Consider the following 27,726-nt stretch of genomic DNA (forward strand, 5'->3'; position numbering starts at 1 on the left):
ATTGCGTGCAGTTGTAATCCTATTTTACAGAAATGAAGTAACCCTTGTGAAATGGGAACTCTGCATAAATGACCGAAATTTCTAACTAACATAATATAACATTTAATAATGAATGAATGAATCCTTTATTGCAAGCAAACTCAAAAAGTTACTTATTTAACTTATGCTACAACTTATAATGGTTATAAGTATATTATTCCAGAAATAATTACTATTTCTTATTATAATCATCGCTCGCTTGTCCGCCGACATAGGACTCCTCCAAAATTTTCCACATTTTCCTGTTGTAAGTTGTTCTTCTCCATGTTGGTTCAACAATCTCTTTGAACTCATCTTCCCATTGTATCGTTTGTGTCCCTCTATGTCTTTCATCCATTTATCTTGTTTACTTCTTATCACATGTCCTGTCCAACACCATTTTACCTTCTTAATTGTTTTCTCCACACATTCCATTTTTGTTTTCCTTCTTATGTTTGTTATTCTTACTTTATCTCGCTTTCATATTTTAACCATAAGTACTGCATAACATCATAATAAACGCATTCCAAATTTGAATAAAAAAATTGAAGTTTTTAAGATTTAACAATATATATGGCCAGATTTTTAAAAAAAGTGAGAATACAGAAAGTATTGCCACTGGACTATTGAAACTGAAAAAAGATGGTATGTAACACTCGTTTGATGAAAGTTTGTGGAGTAGTATATAAAAATTTATAATGTTTATTGAAAGGATTTTACGAAAATTTCATCAGCAACAGTTTTAAGTTTTTTTTTTATTATGAACAGAACAACGTCTGTCGAGTAATTTTGTATAAATGATAAAATTTTAATAATAAAAGATACAAAAACATTTCGTATTAATAAGCTCGCCTTGATCAAGGTTTCAGTTCTCTTGTGTGGTGTTAAGTACCTACGCACCGTTTATTTCTTATTTGAGTTTCCTTACAATTGCTAACAAAACAATTTGCAACTTTTATTAGAACAATAATTATCTTTCCAAAATATAGAACCAAAGTATTCGGAAGTAGTCTTTATGAAATGTTACGTTTTTGTATGAAGTGTGGAAGCACTATTATGATATCTGCTTTCATCCAAACTCTCTTATCATAAAAATCAACCAAACATCTTCTACTAATTTTATAAAAAAAACATTTTATATGATTAAACTGAGATTTTATCGTTTCATTACCATCTAGCGTTGGGCTAATAAGCAATTTAATTTAAAGTTAGTTTTCTGCGCAAATTTGTTTAAATTTACGTCTATAATAGACTGGAGTTATTTATACTTAATACATATTAATTCTACTATTGACTACACTATGTAACACTACGTTTACACAACACTAACATAAGCTGTGTTATAAGTAAACGTGATGTAAAGTTATTTCAAGTTAAAAACTTTTGTCTTTATCTTACGTTTATCACTACAGAATTATATGACAGCGAAAAGTAGTTTTAAACTTGAAGTAAGTTTACATTGCGTTTATTCTTTATAAGACAGTAACTGTATTATTAGTTAAAGTTAAACATGTGTTGAACACTTGTTTTAAAAAAGTTATATTACAAATCCGTGTCTTTCTTTAGCGTTCAACAACGTTTTGACATTGCTTATATTATATAAACACGAGTCGAAGCTTGTCTAATTGTTTGTAACGGAGAGATCATATTTATAATAAGGAAGATTTAGATTATATGATGACAGATAGATGACAGCTGACAAAAATTGCGTTCCGTTCCTATTGTTCCTGTAGTGTTGTGTTTAACGACATTTTTTCACTGTTTTGTAATAGAAAAAGATAAACTCCATTTTAGACGTCGTTATTGTTAGGTCACTGACGTTTTTATAATTAGGTCACTGTATAAGAAAAGACGTGTCTAAGCCATGTTTAAATTACTATTTTGTAACAACGCTGTAAAGGTTTAATTTTGAGTCTTCTCACTGGGTCCGTGTAGTCACAAAATCTTATTTATCCATATAAACAAACTACATACATCTTCATTTCATCGTACATATTCCTGTAGCCATCGTAAATTTGCATCGACCGTACGTTACGTGTTGACAAAATAATATTGTCTATTGTGTGAAACAACAATAATTCTTGCCGCCAGTGAAAAGACAATATGTCGCGTATATACCAATTTATGGTAACATGTTTCTATTTTACGATTTATGCAGATTTTCCCCGCATTATTCTTGACTCGATTTTCATTGGAATATTTCAATTTTATAGACTTCTTTATGTAATTTGTTTAACGGAATGTAAAACACATTTTATTACGTTTTTTATATAATTTCTTTAACATAATGGTTGGTATAATTATTGATGTGAAAAATAATATAGGCTAAGCATAGTTAGGTCGCGCTACCAATTTGCAAATAAAAACTGTATTTCTGTACTTGTGGCGGCGTTACGGGGCGGGTCGTTCCCGGATCTGCATTTTGAAGCTGAAAATATTGATTTAATAGAAGGGCAATTAGTTAGTTGCCACTTCTTATTAAAGCTACATTTATTTTAATTATTTGAAATGGTGGTAATCGGAACAATGCATAACTTGACTTTCACAAGTCTTATATTTGGACATCTTACTATATATAAATCCAGTGTCCTGATGTTTGTTTCCAGTGAACTCCTAAACTAATGACCGGATTTTGATGGAAATTACTTCATGGAGTGCAGTTTAGTCTAACTTGAGAGATAGGATAGTTTTTATTTCGATTCGGGACCCATAATTATTTTTATTTTCTATATTTGTTTTGTATGCATATATTTTCTATGAGAGAAATTACTGACGAACGGAGCATATATTACGAAATAATTCATAATGTTATGAAGTACTGTTGAAGAATTCATAAAAAAACAGTATTTTATTTATTATGACAGAACAACGTCTGTTAGGTCAGCTAGTAAATAAATAAATTGTTGATAAATTTTATGTTCAATGTAATATCTTCAATTAAGAGCGTAGTTGACACTCCTTGTGTCGTTTTGTGACGCGTTATGACTTTGGTCCTATTATCACTGTCATTAGCAGATCATAATAATAACTGACTCTCTTGAATATTTTTTTATGTCCCACACATATTCTGTACTAAATATGCCAATATAATAAGATATGAATACCTTAAATATATTATATAAATACATATAAACATCCATAACTCGAATCCTCATTTGCTGGGATTCAAACCCGGCACCTTTAGTTAAGAAATTAGAGTTAACCATAAATATAAGCGTTTCACATTTCATTGCTGCAATCCTAATTAATTTGGTTAAAAATACTCCACCAGTTGCAGTCAAACACTTGAACGAGCAACGTCAGGTAAGACATGACATATAAATACTGTAATCACATCATTATCCGACAAACACACGAGGAGCTCAACTCAGCACAATGTAATCGACATGTGTGTTTGAGATATGAACACAAACAGCGGTAATGTATTAGCGGTCGAACAGATCCGCTTGGATTTATATTGTTATGACTGAAACGTTTATACACACGAATTAACATTTCAAAGCAATTAAATGTAATGAAAATTGTATTTAATTAATTTGTGTGTGCGCCTAGTCCTAAACCAGTAGATAGTAGAATCACTATTGGTGGGAGGTTCCTTTGATCAGAATGGCAAGGATTTTTTTTATATAAAAATAAGGGACGAGACGAGCAGGACTGATGGTTACTGATACACCCATTACAATGTAGTGCCGCTAAGGATTCTTGAAAAACCCAAAAATTCTGAGCGGCACTACAATTGCGCTTGTCACCTTGAGATAAAAGATTTTAAGTCTCATTTGCCCAGTAATTTTACTAGCTACGGCACCCTTCAGACCGAAACACAGTAATGTTTCCGTTATAAGTGCGTCGTGGCTAATAAAATTTATTTGCTATTGTGGTAGTTTTTTCACGTTCAATAAGTGATTTAAAATGCTATTATGAATAAAAATAATTTCAATTTGAATTTGAGTTGAGACAACATCTTATATTTTATCAGATCTTATATGATATACTGTAGGCTACTGCAGCTCCCGCGATCGTTCAGATTGCACGCGTTATAAATTTAATACAATGTTTTTAAAAATGATGCAAATCAAGAACTCATACGTTTTGTTTTGCTCGTGATAGTTCAAAAAAAAGAATAAGTGATTGATTATATAAGAAAGAAAATTTATTAAATTAGGCGTTACTTTGCGGAGATCCATAATTATACAAATGATTTAAGTTTTCTTTAGTAATTCCGCCAATATTTGTCTTTAAAACAATTCGACACGTGTTTCGCCTCTACAAATCTCTACAGACTCTCTTGAGTCTCGTGCCAGATTTTGGCAAGACAACACGTCCTGAGGATGCCTCGTATAGAGGCGGAACACGTGTCGAATAGTTTTAAAGACAAATATTGGCGGAATTAACACTAAAGAAAACATAAATCATTTCTATCTATAAGAAAGTCAAAAAAAGTAGTAACGAGTGCAGTAGATATATCAATCCGCATACAATGTTAATAAATAAAGGTATTATGCGAGCAAATATATACTTAAACTAATAACTTAAAATGGTAAAATATCAATAAAAAAAATTAGGAAAACGGTTGACTATAAAGGCCATCCCTGCAACTTACCGCTAATTCCATAACTAAAAGCTTAAAATTGTACTTATGACAATTTTCAGCTCTTCGAACTGAAAAATATAATTTGTGTTGTCTTGAGTAGAGAAGTTCGTTTAATTATAATCAGATTGAAACACATAAGAAATTAATTTTAAATTAGGTTAGGTAAAGATCCCGGAGAACCTCTCAAAAAGGGGAACCTCTCAAAACTCTCTGCTTTCGAGGAGGTTTTAGTGGGTATTACCAAACTTGGCCAACTTCTAGCTACGTAGAAGATGGTCTAAGTGGTTGAGTCCCACACTCCCTGTGCCACATAGTGCACAGGGGTAGTACGTAAATGTATTTCCTCCTCGTTAAAAAAAAAAAAAAGGTTAGCTTAGGTTAGTAAGTAGTATGTAAGTTTATAAGATTTAGTTTTTATACCACGTTACTTTTACTTTCCTACCAGTAAAAAGTTTTGCTTTTATTTTAATTCAAAATATTTTTCGTGACGTCACAAAATGGCCCAACGGAAGACCAGCGTTGGTGTTCAAACCAGCAACATGCTGAATTAGGACCATTTTTTGAATCTATATATATAAAAATGAATTGCTGTTCGTTAGTCTCGCTAAAACTCGAGAACGGCTGGACCGATTTGGCTAATTTTGGTCTTGAATTATTTATGGAAGTCCAGAGAAGGTTTAAAAGGTGAATAAGTATAAAAATGCTCGGAATTTAATAAAAACAACATTTTTGTTTTTCCTTTGATGTGTCCCCCGTCGTTCAAAAATCAAATTGAAAGAATAGTTTACAATTAATATCTAATTAGAATTTATACCTTTCCAACCCTCTCAGGAGGTAAAAAATAAACTTAATTTTTATACAGAACCACGTCTGTCGGGTCAGCTAGTCGTATATAAATAATAGAAATGTTTCAGTCTTTTCGTTTTTTGCTTATTTATCAATCTTAAGTTTATATTTATATTTTATATTATGACTTTGTATAAAACTATTTACTTATACGTTTCAAAATAAAAAAAATCTTTCTATCTTTCTTTCTAAAGTTTGGTGAATTAAAACGCTCTTATTTGAATTTTCAAACGGTAATAACTTTTGAATTAATGAACCGATTTTCACGCGGTTAGCGGCATTCGACGCAGTTTATTGAGTCTTATAAAGAAATCTCCTTAATAACGTGTGTGATTGTAGTAAAACTTAATAATAACTAACTTTAGGAATAATTAACAGATACATTAATATATTACATTAAATAAAGCCTTGTTACCAAATAAGCACTCACGTATTACAGAGGAGCTTTGTTACATTTTTTGCTATTTTTTTTCTCGGAAACGCTAACTATATAACTTCATCTTTTGAGCTCAGTTGGCATTTTCTCTACCTTTTATTTTAATAAAAGAATGCCTTTATAATAAATAATATTATTAAATCAAGTGATATTTCATATATTTATATACATAATGTTATATTTTGATATTATTATTAATCAGAATATAAACACTTAGACTTTTTACGGGTCAAGTCATTATCAAGTTCTTGATTTTCTCTTTTATTCTTATTTATTGATGAAAGAGTAAAATGTTCCTGGGATTCCGCCATTTTATTTGACTGATTATTATTTTCATTTTATATTATATTTCATTTTAAAATATTCACTCATTAAATAAAATAATTGATAATTAGAAATTGAAGGTTAAATTAGCACATATTAATATGACGTTATTTTTGAATATTAACGAATATGGCTGTATGGGCTCGAACCCTTTGCCTATCCTAATAATGGACGAAGACACCAAAAACAAATTAACGAATGTCGCAAACGTCAGAAAAACTCTCATAACTTATATATTATTTATTACAAAAGTAGTAATAAATAAACAAATTATACACTTGAAGATTTTCAAAAATTTTACTGAGTATGTTGAAATGTTTGTTTAAACCATAAAATTATAACGAGTTAATAAAAATTACGGACTTTTTTACTGAGCGTTACTTCCGTCAGAAAAAATTTCTAAGTTCCAAGTCGCGCCTAAAGAAATTTTACTCCAAAAACCTTTGAGTTTCAATTGATCGAACTCGGAGTTTCCAAGTAATTCCGAAAAAATACTGTTTTCGTTTTTCTTTCGTCAACGATAACTCACGAACAAATCAACCAATTTAGACCGGCTTGGTTCGACGTGGTTTGATGTCAAGAGCCGTTTAGTTTAGATTAGTTTAGTCAAGCAAAAATATCATGAAAACTATCTATACTATTATAAAACTGATACCGTAATTGAAAGTCAAAATCAAATTATCTTAAAATAGCCCTTATGTAATAATTCTACTATAGTTCATAAAAAAAATAGATATTATAATATGTATGCAAATGCTTGAAATGTTGTTGATATTACCAATATCGCTAAATATCGATCTGTATTTAAATGGGAGTAAAACGAAAGTATTATTAAGAAGGAATTGTTTAAATTGATTCATAATTCACTTCCGGAGTAGAAGTAAAAAATACTTGTATTGACAACGTCTTCCTTTTGAAGTCTGTTAAAAGTAGCGCAACTATTCAAAATGTATTAAATATATTATATCTAACAAACATTCATTTCCAACTAATATGATTTGGGTAGGTAATAAATTGATCGAATTAATTTGATCAGTGTAATAGGGCGTTCAATCTAGAAGCTAATAAATATTACTTTATTAAGTAATATATGACACACAATTAATTCCGACTGTGCATACCTGCTTATAAATTTGTTATTGTAGCAATTCTGTCAATGTGTCTAATCTTGAAGTGGAAGTATATAAATTACATTAAATAGTGAATACATTTGCAGAATTGTAAATAAATTGTTCTGTGAAAGCTATTTATATTTAGATTCATTTGCATGAGAAGTGATACGTCTATTCATTTATATTTAGTTAAATTCCGTTCGTCTAACAACTAGAGAGTTAGTTTGTATATTCGGTCGAAAGCAGCCACGATGGTCTGTGACAAATAGAGAAAGACCGTACTAGACCGCAATACGGTCTTTCAATGAAGAAATGCCTGAAGAAATTCAATGCCTTTGGTACGAGAAATACATCGTGCAGTGGTTTATGAGTGCGGCACTAAGACTTGATACGTTTTTATTGAATTAGGCGTTACTTTACGGAAATCCATAATTATCCATACGATTTGAGATTTTTTATCGTAATTCCACACGGGTTTCGCTTCTACACGAGGCATCCTCATGAGATGTTGACTCGCCAAACTCTGTCACGAGAATGCGTTAGGCTTGTTGAATGAACAAACAAATTTGGTCTCTTCACCATTGTTACGTATCTTTTCCGGGGGTAATAAGTCACAACAGCCGACCAATCACAGCGCGCCAATTCATGCGACGAAGGTAAGAAAGAGAGTTTGGAGAGTCAACATCTCTTGAGGATACCGAGGCACGAGTGTAGAGGCAAAATACGTGTGGAATTTGAATTTGAACACAAATATTGGCAGAAATAACACTCAAGAAACCTCAAAATATTTCGATACTTAATACGTTTACAAATAATGCATTGCGATGTCACTGTAAGAAATTACTGCTAGTAAAACAATGTAAATACAGACTACATATATATTTAAAGGAAAGCAACTAAAAAACTTCTCTGTACAATATTTAAATATTGACCTGACCGACTGACTTCATTCATTCAGCAAACTGAAAGAGCGCTATGATGTCTCCTCTACTGTCAGCAGATGGCGCACTTTAGACGCCATACAAATCGTAGATAACTTTCCGCGATCGAATAGGGAAAAAATCTCACACTTGGCAATCTGAACCTAAACCACTGGGGCTACAAATTTGAAATTTTGTACAACGGTCCTTTAAATCTCATCAATAAGCAATGTCATGGATGCACCGTCGCATAGAGTTTCGTCATTTTTTCAATAAAAATTAGGTGCTCAAACCCTTTGATATATCTGAGATCACTGACCTGTATAAATACCACTGGATAGGCTGTTCCACATATTTGACAGCAAATTTTTTGTGCCTATTTGAAGCGCCACTCCCGAGCGTCCAGAGAACTAATTTTGACGTATATTAACAAATGCCGGCCAAGGAACGTACAATACTCTTAAGTATTTTTGCATATCGAATTAATTTCGTTCTATTTCCGTATTATTTATACTTCAAGAATTAACATTATTAAAGTACACATTTTTTTTGTAAATATTTTCCCACCATCTATCGATGTTTGCTGAGGTTGTCATCACTAGTTTTAGTGCCGCAGACTCTCGCTATATGGCCAACAGCGCCAAAATTGCGATATCACAAAAGTACTGTGACAGCAGCCAGTCGTAGACTAGCAGAGGTCAGTGCCTGTGATAGATTGTGATGATAATTTTTATTACGGGTAAGTTAACGAAAGTTCTACCGCATGTCGCGAAAGAATGTCTACTTCTAAGGAATACTTCGCCATATTAAATTATATTCAGTAGGTATTTATTAAAAATGTAACAATATGCGTGTAAATAACATTTTATTTGCCGTCGGAAGTACGTTGGCATGTTGAACATCAGACATTTCGAGTGTCTTTCGATTTTCGTACAAAAGAAGCGAGCGATATTTAACGAGGATGGTTAGAGCTTAGTCGCTAAGCTGCACTCGGGACTTAAAAGAAACTCAAGAGATTTTTCCGTTACGAATCAAGCTGCATTTCTTTAAGAGATGTGTCGACAATATCTCATTATGAGCTTACAAAATGAGGGGACATATTCATTTGTATCATGATATAATGCCACACAAATTAAATTAAAAAAAAATAATTAACGATGCAGGATTCGAACCCGTGACCTATGGCGGTCCGTGCGAGCGCATTTCCTCTGAGCCAAACGTTCCAGTGACGTAAAGTTAATAAATCTCGATTTGTCGTTGTCGTCACATTTCAAGTAAATTTCCTAATATGCAAATATTGGGGTGGAGCAGGTTATCAACTGTAAAGTAGATCCTGTAGAGAAGTTGAACAAGACACACAAGATTTATCAACGATACGTCACTCGAACGGTTGGCTCAGTGAGGGTTATCACTTTAAAAAAAATAACAAATTGTTTAGATATGATGTCAATTGAACTGCAACAAAAATTTTAGTTTCTTGAACCAATAGACTCTGTTGCTATCAATGATCAATCTTTGCAAAGATATGTATTACTTATACAATTTCGTAATATAATAACGTACATGTGTAAAATATAATTTAAAAAGCTAAAACTGTAAATATACATTTAAAATTGGCAATAAGTTTCTTATACAAATGATTTGAGTTTTCTTTAGTGTTAATTCCGCCAATATTTGTCTTTAAACAATTCGACACGTGTTTCGCCTATACACGAGGCATCCTCAGGACGTGTTGTCTCGCCAAAATCTGGCACGAGATTAGGTTTTGGCGAGACACGTGTCGAATTGTTTAAAGACAAATATTGGCGGAATTAACACGAAAGAAAACGCAAATCATTTGTATAATTATGGATTTCCGCAAAGTAACGCCTATATCAATTTTTTTTTTAATAAGTTTCTTGTCATTAAGGCTCAACTTTATTTCCGAAGTGATGGTGTACATTCATAAGTGTCATTTGACCTTAGTGTGATATTTCTTTCTTTTTTTCTTTCAAAAATAAGTACCATTCTCAACATGTGGTACGTGGCGCGGTTTTTCTCAGTGCGATTACCAAGGAAGTTTCTTCCACGTACAAGCAAACTGGGAATATTAGTTTCTTGCTTACATTTTATGTAGAAAGGCGAAAATATTATAATATTTAATGAATGATAAATGCTTCAACGCCATATAATATTTAACTTTATGCAAATATGAAAAATATGCAGTCGGGGAACTGCTGCCAGGAAGTTTCCTCTCTGCCACTCTACATGTTCATTGCAAACTGTTATGTCTGTAGATAGCTATTGTCGGATGCGCCTGCGCACGCGATCCTACTAACCGGTTAGTCGAGAAATAGCCGTGGTAACGATCACTCTGTCTTTTATTTAATACTTTATTTACGCTCATGTGCGAGCGCTGTTCCAACTGAGCCAACCTTTCGATTCACGTAAAGTTCATAAATCTTGCATGTTTATTTAACTCGCAGGTTGAGGCTTACTGAGGCTACTCTACAGTTGATAACCTGCTCAACCCCTAATATTTGCATACTAGGAAATTGACGTGAGATGTCGCTCTTGTAAATCGAAACAATTTTAAAGTATAACAAATTGTTTAGATTAATTTAATTTAATTGTATTCTATATAATATATCCATTTATTACAGTTTATATAACTGTCTATCTATCATTGAACAAATTAGATAAGGTATAAGAATAATTCAATAGAAATATTAAAAACTATTTACAATTTTTCCGCAGACTCTCTGTCCACTGCGCTACAAGCAAAGAACTTAGATACAAAATTAACAGAAGAGCCAAACTCCGTTGAAACGTTGGTCGCGAGGAAATACTAGAAGTGACATCAAATTAAAATAAACAATTTTTCTTCTTCTTTTAAATTTTTCCCGAAAATTTTACAATTACATTTTTCCGCAGACTCTCTGTCCACTGCGCTACAAGCAAAGAACTTAGATACAAAATTAACAGAAGAGCCAAACTCCGTTGAAACGTTGGTCGCGAGGAAATACTAGAAGTGACATCAAATTAAAATAAACAATTTTTCTTCTTCTTTTAAATTTTTCCCAAAAATTTTACAATTACATAATGAATCACACATACATCGTATTATTGTCTCTTGAGTATTAAATTAACAATAAATTTAATAAGATTTACAGCAGTTTTCTGTAGCAGTTGAACTAAATTGCACCACACGCCACATGCCCGTGGCGGCGTCGTGGTGCGGGAATTTACCTTCCCTAGGATATTTGCGAGGGTTAACACTATTCCAAAAAATAGATATAAATATGCACTAAAAAGTATGAAAATAATTGCGTATATTTATACAATCTAATTAATGAATCTAATTCTAAATACGATTATTGTTATTTTTGGAATCCGTGTTCTTCCGCCGTGATCCTTTGTCGCCTCTCGCTTCCTCACGACTCAAGCACATCTCACCTATAGCTATGTATGTAGTTACAAACCTATCTTGGATGATCGACTCTAAAAATTACAGTAATCGTTGCGTTCGGCTGAGAATGAAGAATGCCACCACATCCTTTTGGCACAAAACAGCGGTGTATTTGTTTAGCAACTCCTGTGTTTCGGTTAGAAGGATGTTGGAATCGATATAACCATGGGCACATCCAGGGATCCGTCTTAAGCCTCAGGACAGTTTTTTGTGATGGTTTCCAAGTCAGATCATTTCATCACTGTTAAGGTTAGGTCTTGCCACACAAAATCACTATTTAGTTCACTTTAATAAAGATTTTAAATTCAAATTCTAAATTCTTAATTCTAAAATACTTTATTCAAGTAGGTCACGGAAATGACACTTATAAATGTCAAAAAAAAAATTGTTTCTTATTGAATTTACCGCTACTTCGTAAAGGGTTGAGCTAATGAGAAGAAGTAGCAAGAAACTCATTGCCACTCTTTTAAGTCAAGATTTACATTTTAATTGTTTTACAAATCATTTCAATTACAATATATGCAAAGTGACGCAACAAAAATACTCAAATGTCAAAAACTTAAAGGCCTACACGAGTAAGTCAAAAATGAAAAAAAAAAAGTAAATTAATACATACTTATAAACTCAAGAGTTATTGAGTATAGTAGATACATCAATCCACATATACCGTAAATGAATAGAGGCATTATGTGAGCATTTCATAAAATAAAATATACAATAACTTTAACTTTAAGAAAATAATAATAATAAAAAACACATCAAGCAGACCTCCCGGTAACAAGACCATCCAGCCACCACCATTTAATTTATGAAGTGTGAAATCTAAGAAAGTAATTTGGTATTTACGTAATATTCTAATTTATTCAATTTTAATGTATGAAAAGGTTAGGTTATTATTTATTTATATTTTATTTTATTTATAATTATTTGGGAAACTTACAGCTAGCTTACAATTATAACTTATGAAATAATTAAAACTAATGAAGGCTACTTAAAAGTTTCCACATTTATGTCAGTGCTCTATTAATGACGCCCAGTTTCTTTGAAGCCAATTTGGCTTTGCCCTCCAGATGACCACGAAATTGGCAATCGCTCGAGATTTCGTGACCCAGTATTCCGATACTAGGTTATTTTTATTTTGGTGCTAGATGTAGAAAAAAAATCTAGATCTACGTCATTTAACAAATCAAGGAATGAAGCTATTTGCACGATAATTACATCTCGCCGTGGGAGTATGTAAATGGCAACGATTACGTAATGGAAAGGCATGCGCTACTAGTCCAAAGCATGCTAAGTAACTCTGGACAGTCGATCTTACTGTTCGATATCCTGCACAAATACGCCAAATCTGCTGTACGACGCTTCTGCTGAAACGGTAGCAGATGTAATTTTTTACACCTGTCAAAGTAGGTATGTGAAAGTGATACGGCTCGGTGCTGAAGCAAATTCACAAACTTTTTTTGTAATCTTTCTATACTGTTAACGTAGACGTTATATTGGGGATTCTATACTTGTGAACCGTATTCAAGGTAGCTCCGTGCATATGCAAAGTACAGAATTTTAATGGTTTTAAGAGAACTGAACTCCGATGACATTCTGAATATGAAACCTCACGCCTTGTTTGCTTTCTTTATAATAGAATGTGCGTACTCATAAACTTATAATTTTGAGTCGAAGATAGTACCTGAGTCTCTGGTGCTCTTAACTCTGCTTAGGTGTGAGTTTTTTAATAGGTAGTTGTGGATGATAGGGGAATTTTTACGCGTAAATGAACAGACAATGCATTTAGAAATATTTAAAGCCAATTTATTGATGTTGCAATAATTTTCAAAACGATTTAAGCCGTCTTGGAGATATTTCGGGTCGTGAATGTTTCTGGTGGGACATATAATTTTCATATCATCACCTTAAAGTACGATTTTTGAGAATTTGAAACACTGATATACGTCATTAATAAAGATAACAAAAAAAGAGGCCCTAAGAGAGATCCTTGAGGTGTTCCTGATGGGGTTGACATTGGAGCAGAGGTAAAACCATTAAGAACAACCGCTTGACTCTGTTATATACATACAACGATACCCACCTGAACAAGTTCCCACGAATACCAGCTCGGCTTAGTTTTTGAAGTAAGAGGTAGTGATCAATTTTGTCAAAACATTTGCTGTAGTCAGTGTAAATAACGTCAACCTGCTCTGACTCTGATATATGTTTTGTTAAAAACTCACAATACACTAGTAGGTTATACGTCGTGGACTTACCCTTTAGAAAACCGTGCTGTTCATCGCAGAAAGTATGTTTACGCGAGTAATATAATTGGTCACATACAATTTTTTCTAGAATAGTTAGGTGTTATATTAATAATGTATTTGAAAGCAATAGAGTCACTACGAAATGCTCGCTCTATCTACATATCTTAGTAATCCCGCAACAGTTCGCAGAACGATCTCATCACTTATTACGACCCAAGGGTTAGTCGACGTGCAATTAGTTATCGTTCACGGCTGCATTTATTGTGACATTAAAAGCAAGTCATTTATTATATTTGAATTGTTAACTATGAGCATGCTTTTCATGAATCAATCTGTATATATCAATAATAATAACATATTTTATTACTCTCCATATAATTTTTTTTTACAATTTTGTTGCTTGTTAAAAGTAGTGTACAATCATGATATTTTTATACCATGTTTATGTTAGTTGTATATTATTTTCCTATTAATGATGTTACTTTTATTAATATTTTACTAATTTTCAAAGGCCTCTTCCATTACTTCATATTTTCTTCCTTTTAATTTTTTCCTTTCAGTTGCAGTTAGTTCTATCAATCTCTCTAATTTTAATAGTCCAAATATTATGCGGCCTCCCCAAGTTTTTTAATGAAAATAAGGGACGAGACGAGAAGGACGTTCAGCTGATGGTAATTGATACGCCCTACCCATTACAATGCAGTGCCGCTCAGGATTCTTGAAAAACCCAAAAATTCTGAGCGGCACTACAATTGCGCTCGTCACCTTGAGACATAAGTTTTCCCAGTAAATTCACTAGCTACGACGCCCTTTAGACCGAAATACAGTAAAGTTTACACATAACTGCTTCACGGCAGAAATAGGCGCGGTTGTGGTACCCATAATCTAGCCGGCTTCCTGTGCAAAGGAGCCTTCTCTATATTATGCTTATCGCGTTCTCTTTCCTACACACCCTTTCCATGATGTGGTCTGAATGGTCCATCTAGACTGTTAGTTTCATAATTTATCCACCACTATAGCAAAGTCTGCCATAGCAACTCATCATCCCCGACTTTCCGACTAAAGAGTAAACACAGTAAACATTTTGTATACATTGTTATTATCTGTAAATAATACTTATTTTTATCACTCTGTTCTTATTTTTATAATAATTAATATTTGCTCAAGAAATTATCGTTTAATATTTCTTTTGTATTAATTCGCAATGAATTTAATGAGTCGTGTTCACTTCGTATAATTGTCTCATTCACCTCGCGTTGTTCTGACGTCATCAAGGTTACGTTAAGGCGATGAGATTTTACGATAATAGACGTTTGTTATGTGGATGTGTAATTTTTGTTTGGAATTGTATGTTTAATTGCAATTTTACTAAGATTATCACGCAAACAAAATACATGCGGAAGTCAACGTCGGCATTCGCTAGCTTAGCTATTTAACAAAGTCAAAGTCAAATAAATTTTATTTAATTAGGCTTAAATTAAGCGCTTTTGAATTGAATTACTGAATCTACCATAATATGTTCGAAATAAAGTTGAGCTAATGAGAAGAAAATACGAGAAACTCAACGGCCACTCTTTCCAATCTAATAGAGTATTTTACAATGGTTGTAATATACAAAACAAATTAGTTTGTAAGCGCTGCATCCAATATATGAATCGTATTTAAATAATATTAATCATTTCATTTCAGTATTCAAAAATTAACTGTTTAAATATAAATGAAATACCAGTGTGAAATAAATTACCGGTCTGAGGCTCCTTTGCGCAGGATGCCGGCTAGATTATGGGTACCACAACGGCGCCTATTTCAGCCGTGAAGCAGTAATGTGTAAGTATTACTGTGTTAGTGTGTCGTAAAAAAATCGTATATTGGATGCATCAACCTTTAGAGCTTGAATTCATTGTTTGTTTAAGGATACTTCATGAACATGATGGTCGTGATTACTGTCATAATTAGTAATTGCATTCAACAAACACAATGATTTATTAACTGAAACAGGTCGACCTGGCACCACAAGCACCTTCCCTTGGCACATATTTGAGGGAAGGAGACGACCCGGCACACGACGCCGCGGCAAGCAATGCCATTTCAGTGAGCATGACGAACCATACAGATTAATATCTTCACGGAATAATTACATACAATTTTTTTACATAGCACACAGAGCAAACGTTAGTCTTTCATAAACTTCAAAGGATCTCATCATGACCTGCTTCACCGACAAAATAAAGTTCTCCTTACTCGAGGTATACTGATGTCAACCTGTTTTATAATTGCGATGTGGCCGCGTTATTTCTGCTTTTATTTTTACAGTTTTTCGGAGCTAACCATTATACGGTAGCTGATAGTCTTAACACCGCATAAAAACCGTACAAATCTGAACTAAATATGTGTTTCTATAATAAAAGTATTATTAGCTGTTATGTTATAAGCTATACGACATGCAATAAATGTAAATGTATTTCGTTTAAATTATTAAACCTTAACTTCTGGGATTAATAACAAATATAAAATTTGAAAACAAAATTATGAACTATGCGGGTCTTGAACCTCGAACCTTGAACCGCGACCTCTCGCGTTCCGTACGAGCGATCCAACTGAGCTAACATTTCGAGTGACGTATCTATATATTTATGAAAATGAATTGCTGTTCGTTAGTCTCGCTAAAAATCGAGAACGGCTGGACGGATTTGGCTTTATTTTGGTGTTGTTTTTTTTGTGGAAGTCCAGAGAAGGTTTAAAAGGTGAATAAATATGAAAACGCTCGGAATTAAATAAAATCAACGATTTTGATTTTTATTTGATGTGTCCCCCGTCGTTCAGAAATCAGATTAAAATAATAGTTTAAAATGAATAACTAATTTGAATTTTTAAATATTTCTTTTTCTTTCTCTCTTTTCTCAGGAGGTAAAAAATAAACTTAATTTTAGGTAATTGTAGTAGGTAGACTAACAACAATTGTTAACTATAAATCAGAATATTTTAGGTAGATTGATAAATCTAAAGTTTTGTCCAAAAATATAATTTCTGAACTTATCAGAAAGTTTTGAATTGATTAACTGTGACTGTATCATAACTGTGTGTGTCTATGAATATCATTTTGAAACCTTATAAATAACCAGTATTTCAGGAAAACTCTTTGAAAGTAAGGAATATCGTGTGTAATTGTGTTATCAAAAGTAATAATAAAATTTCATTCATACCGAGCATTTTTTTTATTTGTTTTTATATAAAAGGATTCCTTTTGTTTGTCTTAAGTTCTTTTTATACAAATATTAGGTATTTCATTTATCGGTTGAGGTAGTACGAAGTTTGCCGAGTCAGCTGGATCTACTTTACAGTTGATAACCTGCTAAACCCCAATATTTGCATATCAGGAAATTGACTTGAGATGTCGCTCTTGTAAATCTAAGCAATTAATAATTTTTTTTATTAAAAAAAAATATTTGTGTCACTAAATGTATTTGAATTACATAGTTTCCAACACAAACAAGCATATCAATTTTAAAATTTTATTTCCGTTTGTTCTGGCTCATCTTTGAAATGGCCGGATCGATGTCGACAAGAATTCCACCAGAAAATACCTCAGCAGGAGGTTATTTTATCCTATGAGCTATTGAAAACCTATGAAATAGTACCAAAATTCTATTAAATGGTTAGTTCACTTAAAATGAAATCTGAAGGCGAATCGCAGGCGGAAACAACTTAATTTGTTTTCGGTCTTTGGTGCTGCTATATTGTTAACGAGGTCTGATAGACAACGGAGATCAAAAGAACTGGTTTAAATATTTTATAAAGATCCAAATACTGGACAAAAATTACATGAAATATATAATATTTATTGATTCTCTTTTCAACTCTTTACAAGACCAGTGGGCTGAAGGCTCCTTTGCAGCCGGCTAGATTATGGGTACCACAACGGCACCTATTTCTGCCGTGAAGCAGTTATGTGTAAACATTACTGTGTTCCGGTCTGAAGGGCGCCGTAGCTAGTGAAATTACTGGGTAAATGAGACTTAATATCTTATGTCTTAAGATGTCGAGTGCAATTATAGTGTCACTCGGAATTAATGGGTTTTTCAAGAATCATGAGCGGCACTGCATTGTAATGCAACCAATCACCATCAGATGAAAACGTCTTGCTCGTCTCGCCCCTTATTTTCATAAAAAAAAACTCATAATATTGTGTTCATTTAAATTCAATGTCCCTATTATGAATAAAATTACCTATTTAACATATTTTTATGGTGTTATTATTTGACTTTATAATTTGCATAGTTTCTATGTAATTTCGTTGCAATTATTGTTCTTTCTTAGTATTTTTTTCGGTTTACAAATTATCAGTTCATAGACAGACACACTCTATGATAAAAATATTTTGTCTTGGTAGACATGATTGCCACTTCAAGGTAGATTTAACGTTGCAGAACTATTAGTGAGACTACCGCGACTTTACTGGTGGACTGTAGTGGTTGATTGAATTGGTAAGTACTTGGTAAGGACAATCTCCTTCGTACAGTGGTGTAGTACATCTTACCCTGTACGTATATACATATCTAGATTGCCAGATCTCTGTAACAAGTTTTCGGAATCCTAATAATGGTGTAGACCTAATGAACGTAGCCTCCTATATTTTTCAAATGACAATATATATATATATATATATATATATATATACTACAGTGTATCCGTGTTTATACTATAGTGTGGTAAAGGTTACTATAACATAATTAACTTTCTTAATGATACCACGGATTGGAAATGGAGCCACCGCCCTCAGGTTATTAAATAATAAGTTTAATTGTACAATATTACTTTGTAAACATATTTTTTGATAAAAAAAAGACTGCTGAGTTTTTGCGCCCATTCTTCTCAGGCCTGAGGCATTCATTTCGGAATGGGTGTTACTTTTTTTGACTTTCAATAAGTGATGTCACATCGTATTTAGAGTAAAAATATTCAAATTTGTACCCGTGACATTAAAATGTCACTGAAAGCAGGCCGTTAAATTGTAAGAGATGAAGTCGATTGACAATCTACCGGTAAATTATAATATAACGGCTTAATCACGGCTTAAACCTGCGACATACACACAAATATAATAGTGATATACTATATATATAATATATATAACTCTTAAAAGTTACGCTTAAGGGTAAAATAATTTCCGAATATCCAATGAGCTTCACTAATTTACTTAAGCGGGAAAGCTTATAATGAAAGCAATATCGGGTTACGCGGACTGAATTATTCTTGCCCTTTCTTCATTTACTCCAAGGAAATTTAAACAACAATTATTTTAAATGTTAAGCGGTCACACGATACATTTTATTTATACTATTATACTAGCTGACCCGACAGACGTTGCTCTGTACATAATAAATAAAATACTGTTTTTTATGAATTTGTCAAAAATATTTCATAACATCAAGAATTATTTTGTAAAATATGCTCCCTGTTGTTATAATGAAATTGTTTCACAGCAGAACAGCTGTCAAACCGTGCGTCCATAAATTATCCCATAGAAAAGATGTCCATATAAAACATATATTGGAATTAAAAATAATAATGGGTCCCAATTCGAAATAAACTTATCCTATCTCTCAAGTTGGACTGAACTGCACGTCAATCCACGTTAATTAGTTTAGGAGTTCACTGGAAACAAACATCAGGACACTGGATTTTTATAATATATAAAAATTATATTATGATAAGTTTTGTCTTAGGGGCATTAAGTACATTCGTTGGAAAGGCATGGGCATAATTTAAAATATATGCGTGATAGTCCCTTTCACCGCAGTACCAGGTTACAGAAACAGTGAGTGTGCAACTGTCCACGTAACTTACATAAGTACAATAATTTTCTTTTAATAGTAATCCATCAATTAAGAATTCCACCTTCGCACGACACGCCACAAGTTAGGACATCATCCCCACCATCTGGATGTGTGGCGGTCCTCCACAGTGCGGTTTTCAAGTAGCTTTCTTCCACGTACTACAAAGCTGTGGAATGAGCTTCCTTGTGCGGTGTTTCCGGGACGATACGACATGGGTACCTTCAAAAAAAGCGCGTACACCTTCCTTGAAGGCCGGCAACGCTCTTGTGATTCTTCTGGTGTTGCAAGAGAATGTGGGCGGCGGTGATCACTTAACACCAGGTGACCCGTACGCTCGTTTGTCCTCCTATTCCATAAAATTAAAAAAAAATAAGTGAAAATACTTTCTTGTGAAGAGTTACTGTGACTACTGAATGTCGTATCTACCAATCTTTTACCAGACTCGTTTGCACAGTATGCCGGCTGGATTATGGGTACTACAACGGCGCCTATTTCTACCGTGAAGCAGTATTGTGTAAACATTACTGTGTTTCGGTCTGAAGGGCGTCGTAACTAGTGAAATTACTGAGCAAATGGGACTTAACATCTTATATCTCAAGGTGACGAGCGCAGTTGTAGTCCCATTAAGAATTTTTGGGTTTTTCAAGAATGCTGAGAGGCTCTGCATTGTAACAGGCAGGTCGAATCAATTACCATCAGCTGAACATCTTGCTCGTCTCGTCCCTTATTTTCATTAAAAAAAACTTAATTTAACTTCAAATACTTAGGTGATTCTTCAAATACTTCTGAATTATCATTTATAATACCTTATGTTATGTTTATGACGATTTGTAACCATTGTAAAAAGCAGTAGCAGGTTACAGATGTTTTCTACATCGCAATAACTATGTAAAACTTCCTGACAACTATAAAAGCAATATTTTTAATAAATTCAAAATGAGAACTCATGAGTTGCAAATAAATGCTATTTTAATATTTCCGAACTCTTTAGTATATAATATATTCTTATGTAACTTATCCTAAATTAAGGACTGCGTAACGGTTAAGGATACTTTAAGTAATTGATAATAATTGGTTTTAGACTTTTATTATATTGACATTTTAATAATTAATTTTATTGTATGCTTTCTTTGTATAAAGTCTATAATATCCGGAAGACCGAGCCTTGCTCGGATTTTTAAGAATGTACAAAACTTGAACAAAAAAAAACTAATAGGACATCTGGATTCGAACCGGGGTCTTCTGCTTTCCGGATCACCCAATGAGCTATTATAGTCTTGTATCTAGTAGCGAAATTTACCTTTGTATTGTAATGTTATTGTAGCTGTTTCTCATAAAAACTACATTTTTTTAAATTGAAACCTAGCTAGATCGATTTCTCGCCCCCGAAACTACCTCTATACTAAATTTTATTAAAATCGTTGGAGCCGTTTCCGAGATTCAGAATATATATATTAGATATAATTTATATGATTATATATAATATATATAGATTATATATAATATATATTTATTAGATTAGATATAATTTAACATTTTAATGCTTACTTGTTTTTTTTTGTTTACTTTAAATTATTGTAATATTCAAACACCAGTTACACTGGTAAAATGTTTAAGGCTCATCAGACACTATTTCGACATATGACCTGTATTTTGTTGAATAAATAAATCATTCATTCATTCATTCATTCATTCAGTTGTTCCAGTCTTCTTGAGGGTATTGAATGTCCTCTTGGAACGTATTCTCTACTTCTGTAAGGCTTCTAAGCTGTATATCACTTAAATTGTCTTTAATTTATTGACTTACACAGACGTGGTCGCCAACTATGGGCCTTATGATATATCATAGCTATAGAGCTATAGCACATGGTCGCTCATAGGGCAATGGAGAGGGCTGTGCTTGGAGTTTCCCTGCGAGATCGAATCAGAAATGAGGAGATCCGTAGGAGAACCACATACATAGACATAGCCTAAATGCTTACGAAACTGAAGTTGCAGTGGGCAGGGCACATAGTTCGACGGACAGAGGGCCATTGGGGCAGTAATGTCCTCGAATGGCGACCACGTACCGGAAGACGCAGTGTTGGTAGGCCCCACACAAGATCGCCGAAATACGTTGGATGAGGGCAGCGCAGAACCGTCCATTGTGGAAATCTTTTGGGGAGGCCTTTGTCCAGCAGTGGACGTCTTCCAGCTGATGATATTGACAAAAATATCACAAGATTCGAGGTCCTTTGCGTCATTGGGGTCTTCAATAACTCATTGGTAACCGTACCGGAATATCAGGACGCGTTGTCGTCATGAAGGATGTCTTTGATTCGCGGATGACTTTCGCAAACATTTTCAAAAATTCTGAGCCAACCCGTATTAAGACAACAATCTGCAGTAACTGTCCTTCGGTTTTCAAGCTCCTGTCCTGATTTGCCGAAAGAAGAAGCTACTATTTTATTAACTTTCGTAGGCTAATTCTCAAAAGGAAAGACCCATTCCGCAGATTGGCTTTTTCAGACATCGTTTTTATATTTGATTACCTTTTTAATTTAATATATCAAGTGAATTTTAAACATTTTTATTTTTAAGAGAGGGATAAGTGAATAACTAACGGCACTCCCACATACATACTGGTTAAAAGCTCAAATAATTGAGTTATATGATAAAGATCGTTGGCTCATGCGTGTCGGCACTACCACGTGGAAACTATTCATTATAGTACGTCCGACTCCAACTTTACTGGTTTATTTTATAATGTAATGGTTGCATATGCATATATACACACATATATTATAATATATCAAATATATATACTATATAACATGTATATATATATACTGTGCTGAAAGTAGTCAATATTTATACTACTTTTATTAAATATAAATTAATAGTTTTATATTAAAACGTAATAAGGTAATAAGGTTTAATTTGTAGGAAGGTATGTTACCTTCGTACATAAAAATATATAAATAGCGGCCAAGTGCGAGTCGCACATGCCCATGTAGGGTTCCGTAGCAGCAAGTAACATAATATAAAAGTTATATAGAAAGGAAAATTATACTAAATTATTTAAATGGAAAAGACAAAAAATCTTTGCTCAAAATCATACAGTGCAAATGAGCTGTCATCATTTATACGTATTAAAAAAGACTACTTACTAATTCGTACTAATCGTTCAAATCAATTTTCGGTGGAAGTTTGCATGGTAATGTATATCATATATTTTTTTAGTTTTACCATTCTCCTATTTGAGAACATACAGGGACACATTTTACCACTTTGGAAGTGTCTCTCGCGCAAACTATTCAGTTTCGAAAAAAAATATATTGAAACCTCAATAGCATTTTTGAAGACCTATCCATTTATCATCCACTTTTAGACTTTTCTGGTTTTCTCATAGATGCCAGTGTCAGATCTGGACCTGATCTGGAAGAATTATCAAAATTGGTTCACCCAGTCGAAAGTTTTGAGGTAACAAACATAAATAAAAAACATACTGACGAATTGAGAAAATGTTAATGCAGTTCTTGTAATTATTTTGGAAAGAAGAGGCTGTGACATACAAGGGCGTCCAGACAGTCATGACGAACCTATAAGAGTTCCGTTTTTTTGCCATTTGGCTACATAACCCTAAAAATGATAAAATACAGGTTGTAAATTCGTTGAAATTAAACATTTTAAAGTTACTGCGGTAAGTCCTTGTCTAGAGTGGCTCAAATAAAATAATATTAACGTTAAAGTTATCAAAGTATAAAATGCGATCTCTTAAATGAACACGTTAATTCATTCATTCCCGTTACTTCGCACTTAAAGTTCTCATGAATGATTGAAAACAAATTTAAATTTTAAAATACGCCGCTCATAAAATTTAAGTCGACGCAAAGTGATTTATTCAAAGAGCGGCAAAAGAATTAATTACTTAACTGAATGTCGGTGCCACCGGAACTTTTGTGATATCAAACTATCAAAGCTAGTTGCTAAAGCAAGCCTTCATTGTTAACTGCATTTACTGATAATATATTCCTAGGAACCAGCTCAAATATTTTCACTTAAGGAAAATAGTATATCTAGTTTAGCATGTTTTTTATTTGATATATAAAAATTATTTGATTTTGTATAAAAATAAATGTTTTTAATATGGGAAAATATGGTATACTTATAAATTATATTAATATGTACATTTCTTAGATTAGGGATTGGTCCCCGCTGCGCTCCAAGCTAGATGCTGCAGGCGTAGGCGTACTCGAGCCAGTCTCGAACATCATCATCATCAGCCGGAAGACATCCACTGCTGGACAAAGGCCTCCCCCAAAGATTTCCACGACGATCGGTCCTGCGCTGCCCTCATTCAATGTATTTCGGCGATCTTGATCATATCATCAGTCCATCTTGTGGAGGGCCTACCAACACTGCGTCTTCCGGTACGTAGTCGCCATTCGTGGACTTTAGTACCCTTACGCCAACTGTCGCCAACCGTCGAACTATGTGCCCTGCCCACTGCCACTTCCGTTTCGCAATCAGTTGGACTATGACGGTAACTTTGGTTCTCCTACGGATCTCTTCATTTCTGGTTCGATCTCGCAGGGAAAATCCGAGCATAGCCCTCTGAGCAACCATGAGGTTTCTTATAAGGCCCATAGTTAGCGACCACGTCTGCGTACCGTAAGTCATCACTGGCAACACACACTGATTGGAAGCCTTCGTATTCAGGCACTGTGGTATTTGGGACGAGAAGATTTTGCGGAGCTTCCCGAACGCTGCCCTTTCGGTTCGACGAGTGACCTCTACCGCGAAATTGGAGCTGCCTAACTGAATTGTTTGTCCGAGGTAGACGTACTCGTCGACAATTTCGAGGGAGAGTTATGGGAGTAGGTGCGACATGGACATTTGACATGATCTTCGTCTTGTCCATGTTCATTTTAAGACTAAGAAATAATTTAGTTTCTAGACTTGACAAATCTCATTCTCATTATTTAAAATTATTAATATATTAATTTATTTAAAAGAGGCAGAGGCCGCCCAACGCCAGTAATCACCCAAGATCGCAAACAGTGCCGATCTAGTATCAGGAGGGCCAACCCCAAATAGGGAATGCGCCAGGGGAATATATATTAATTTATTTGAAAGAAAGCAAAATTGCTTATGTCAGCAATTATTATTAACATGGTTCTTTAGCCTATTCTTTTAATACATTAATACGACATAAAACATATAAGAGACAGCGAATGAAATCACTATCAATCAAATATCACACGAATTCTATGATTTTTTCCCTCCCCTTCTTTGTCACATTTGTAAGCCTCTTCCCTCCCTAGTGTGATGTCACATTTATATGTTATGAATTGAAAATATTATTGTCACACTTCGGCGAAACACCCCCCACTTACAGACCCGGAGCGCAGACACTTTAGATTATCAACACGCCTTATAATATTGGTCCATATCATACTCAGAGTTTTACGATACCTGGGTCATGATGAGCTGATGGTGAAGGTGCAGAGAAGGCGCTGGAGCATCCTGCACGTCGTCCCAGACCACCCAGCTCCGGTACTGTACACAAGATATATATATCATGTATTAATGTAATATGGTTTATACAGGAGAAAACACAATCCTTTAAGGAACATGGGCGGTATTGGAAAAAAAAATATAAGTACTATATTTGAATATGAGTGGGAGGCTTCTTTGCACGGCGCCTATTTCTACCGTGAAGCAGTAATGTGTAAACATACTGTGTTGCGGTCTGAAGGGCGCCATAGCTAGTGAAATTACTGGGTAAATGAGACTTAACATCTTATATCTCAAGGATAGCGCAAATGTAGTGCCGCTCAGAATTTTTAGGCTATTCAAGAATCCTGAGCGGCACTGCATTGTAATGGGCAGGGCTTATCAATTACCATCAGCTGAACGTCCTGCGCGTCTGATCCCGTATTTTCAATAAACGATTTTTTTTATATCTCATTCCATGTCTAAAATTTTTTATATGCGCTGTAGCTTAAGCTTTATCAAAAAGTCAAATATTTAATATTTTTTTTATAATATTTATAGGTATATATTTTTTTTATAATATATTATATCGTGGGACTCAAAAGAGTACATGTTGAGGAGTTCCATCGTGTTAGTCAAGTGGTATTTTAAAGAGTGTGTCGGACTGTCAGTGAACGATGAACAAACTTTGGTAGTCGTGGTCTGATGGCACTATAAAGAAATCCAATGTGCATTGACTTTAACCATTATTAAAACGCATTTAAAATCCAAAGATGAATTATTATTGATCTCAATTACTAAGGCTAAGATATATATAACAGATTTATCTACTTATATTAAACTAGCTGACTCGACAGACGTTGTTCTGTAGGTACATAATAAATAAAATACTGTTTTTTTTTTATGAATTGTCAATAATATTTCATAACATCAATAATTATTTCGTAAAATATGCTCCCTGTTGTTGTAATGAAAATGTCTCACAGCAGAACTGTCAAACCGTGCGTCAATAAAATTTCTCATAGAAAGAATGTCCATACAAAACAAATATTGAAAATAAAAATAATTATATGTCCCAAATCGAAATAAAAACTATCCTATCTCTCAAGTTGGACTAAACTGCACTCCATGAAGTAATCCCCATTAAAATCCGTCCATTAGTTTAGGAGTCCATCGCGGACAAACAACGTGTCATTTATATATATTAAGATTTACTATTATTTATTGAAGGATTGGCGAATAGGCTTAGTTCTGCAGCGGTTAAGAAAATCAGACGGTTAACTGACATAGATACGGCGAGATTAGTATACTTTAGTTATTTTCATAGTATTATGTCCTATGGTATATTGTTATGGGGCAGTGCGGCCGATATTAATACTATCTTTGTGCTGCAGAAGAGGGCTATTCGCGCGATTTATAACCTAGGTCCTAAATAATCATTGAGAGAAAATTTAAAGGAATAAACATTTTGACTGTTGCTTCTCAATACATTTTTGATAATGTTTTGTATGTTCATAAGCACATTGAGGAATTTTCTAGAAACTGTGACATTCATAATGTTAACACGAGGAACAAACAAACTTGTTATGCCTACTACTCGGTTGGGTCGAGTTAGTAAGTCTTTTGTTGGGCGATGTATATGCTTCTACAATATGATCCCAGAAAATGTACAAAACAAATGTGTTACGAAATTTAAAAGAATTGTTAAAAAACGTTTGTGTGGGAAAGGTTATTATAGCATAAACGTTTTTCTTAATGACACCACGGACTGGGATTAAAGCGAACACCCTCAGGCTCTTTAATTATTAATGTTTATTGTACGATATTACATTGTAATCCATATTTTATATAAAAAAAAGCCCGCTGAGTTTCTTGCGCCCATTCTTCTCAGGTCTGAGGCAGTCTCTTTTGAATGGGTGGTAGATTTTGACGTTCAATAAGTGATTATAAATCCTATTTTGAATAAAAATATTTGAATTTGAATGAATTTGAATTACAGGCTTCATATTAGAGTTAGTTACTACTCCACCAAAGATAGCCCTAAAACGTAATACACATAAAAAATTACATCCGGACGACCGAGCCTTGCTCGGATTTTTAAGAATCTACAAAACTTGAACAAAAATCACCCATGAATCACCCAATGTCACTTCTTCTTCGTCCCTTCGTCTTGTATATAGTGGCGAAATTTACCTTTGTATTCTAATGTTATTGTAACTGTTTCTCATTAAAACACGGCTAAAATTACAAACCTAGATCGATTTCTCGTCCCCGAAACCTGTATAATTCCATTAAAATCGTTAGAGCCATTTTCGAGATTCAGATTATATATATACAAGAATTGCTCGTTTAAAGATATAAGATAAAGCATGCAAAGATGAATTATAATGCAGGAGTCATATTAGGGTGCTATAGTTACTACTCCACCAAAAATAGCCTTAAAACGTAATATCGTACCACGCACTAT

General features: G+C 33.6%; 1 protein-coding gene across 2 annotated transcripts in view; it reads right to left on the reverse strand.

Annotated features, from left to right (window-relative positions):
• Nucleotides 1-27,726, reverse strand: part of LOC126968061 (nucleolar protein dao-5-like) — a 204,559-nt gene that overhangs the window by 72,749 nt on the left and 104,084 nt on the right. For both annotated transcript variants that reach the window (XM_050812864.1, XM_050812865.1), the window contains exon 4: nt 25,239-25,322. In XM_050812864.1, coding sequence (XP_050668821.1) covers nt 25,239-25,322 — 84 coding nt within the window. The remainder of the gene's footprint in view (nt 1-25,238; nt 25,323-27,726) is intronic.

Source organism: Leptidea sinapis, chromosome 14 (genome assembly GCF_905404315.1).
Source record: "Leptidea sinapis chromosome 14, ilLepSina1.1, whole genome shotgun sequence".
Classification (NCBI taxonomy): Eukaryota; Metazoa; Arthropoda; class Insecta; order Lepidoptera; family Pieridae; genus Leptidea; species Leptidea sinapis.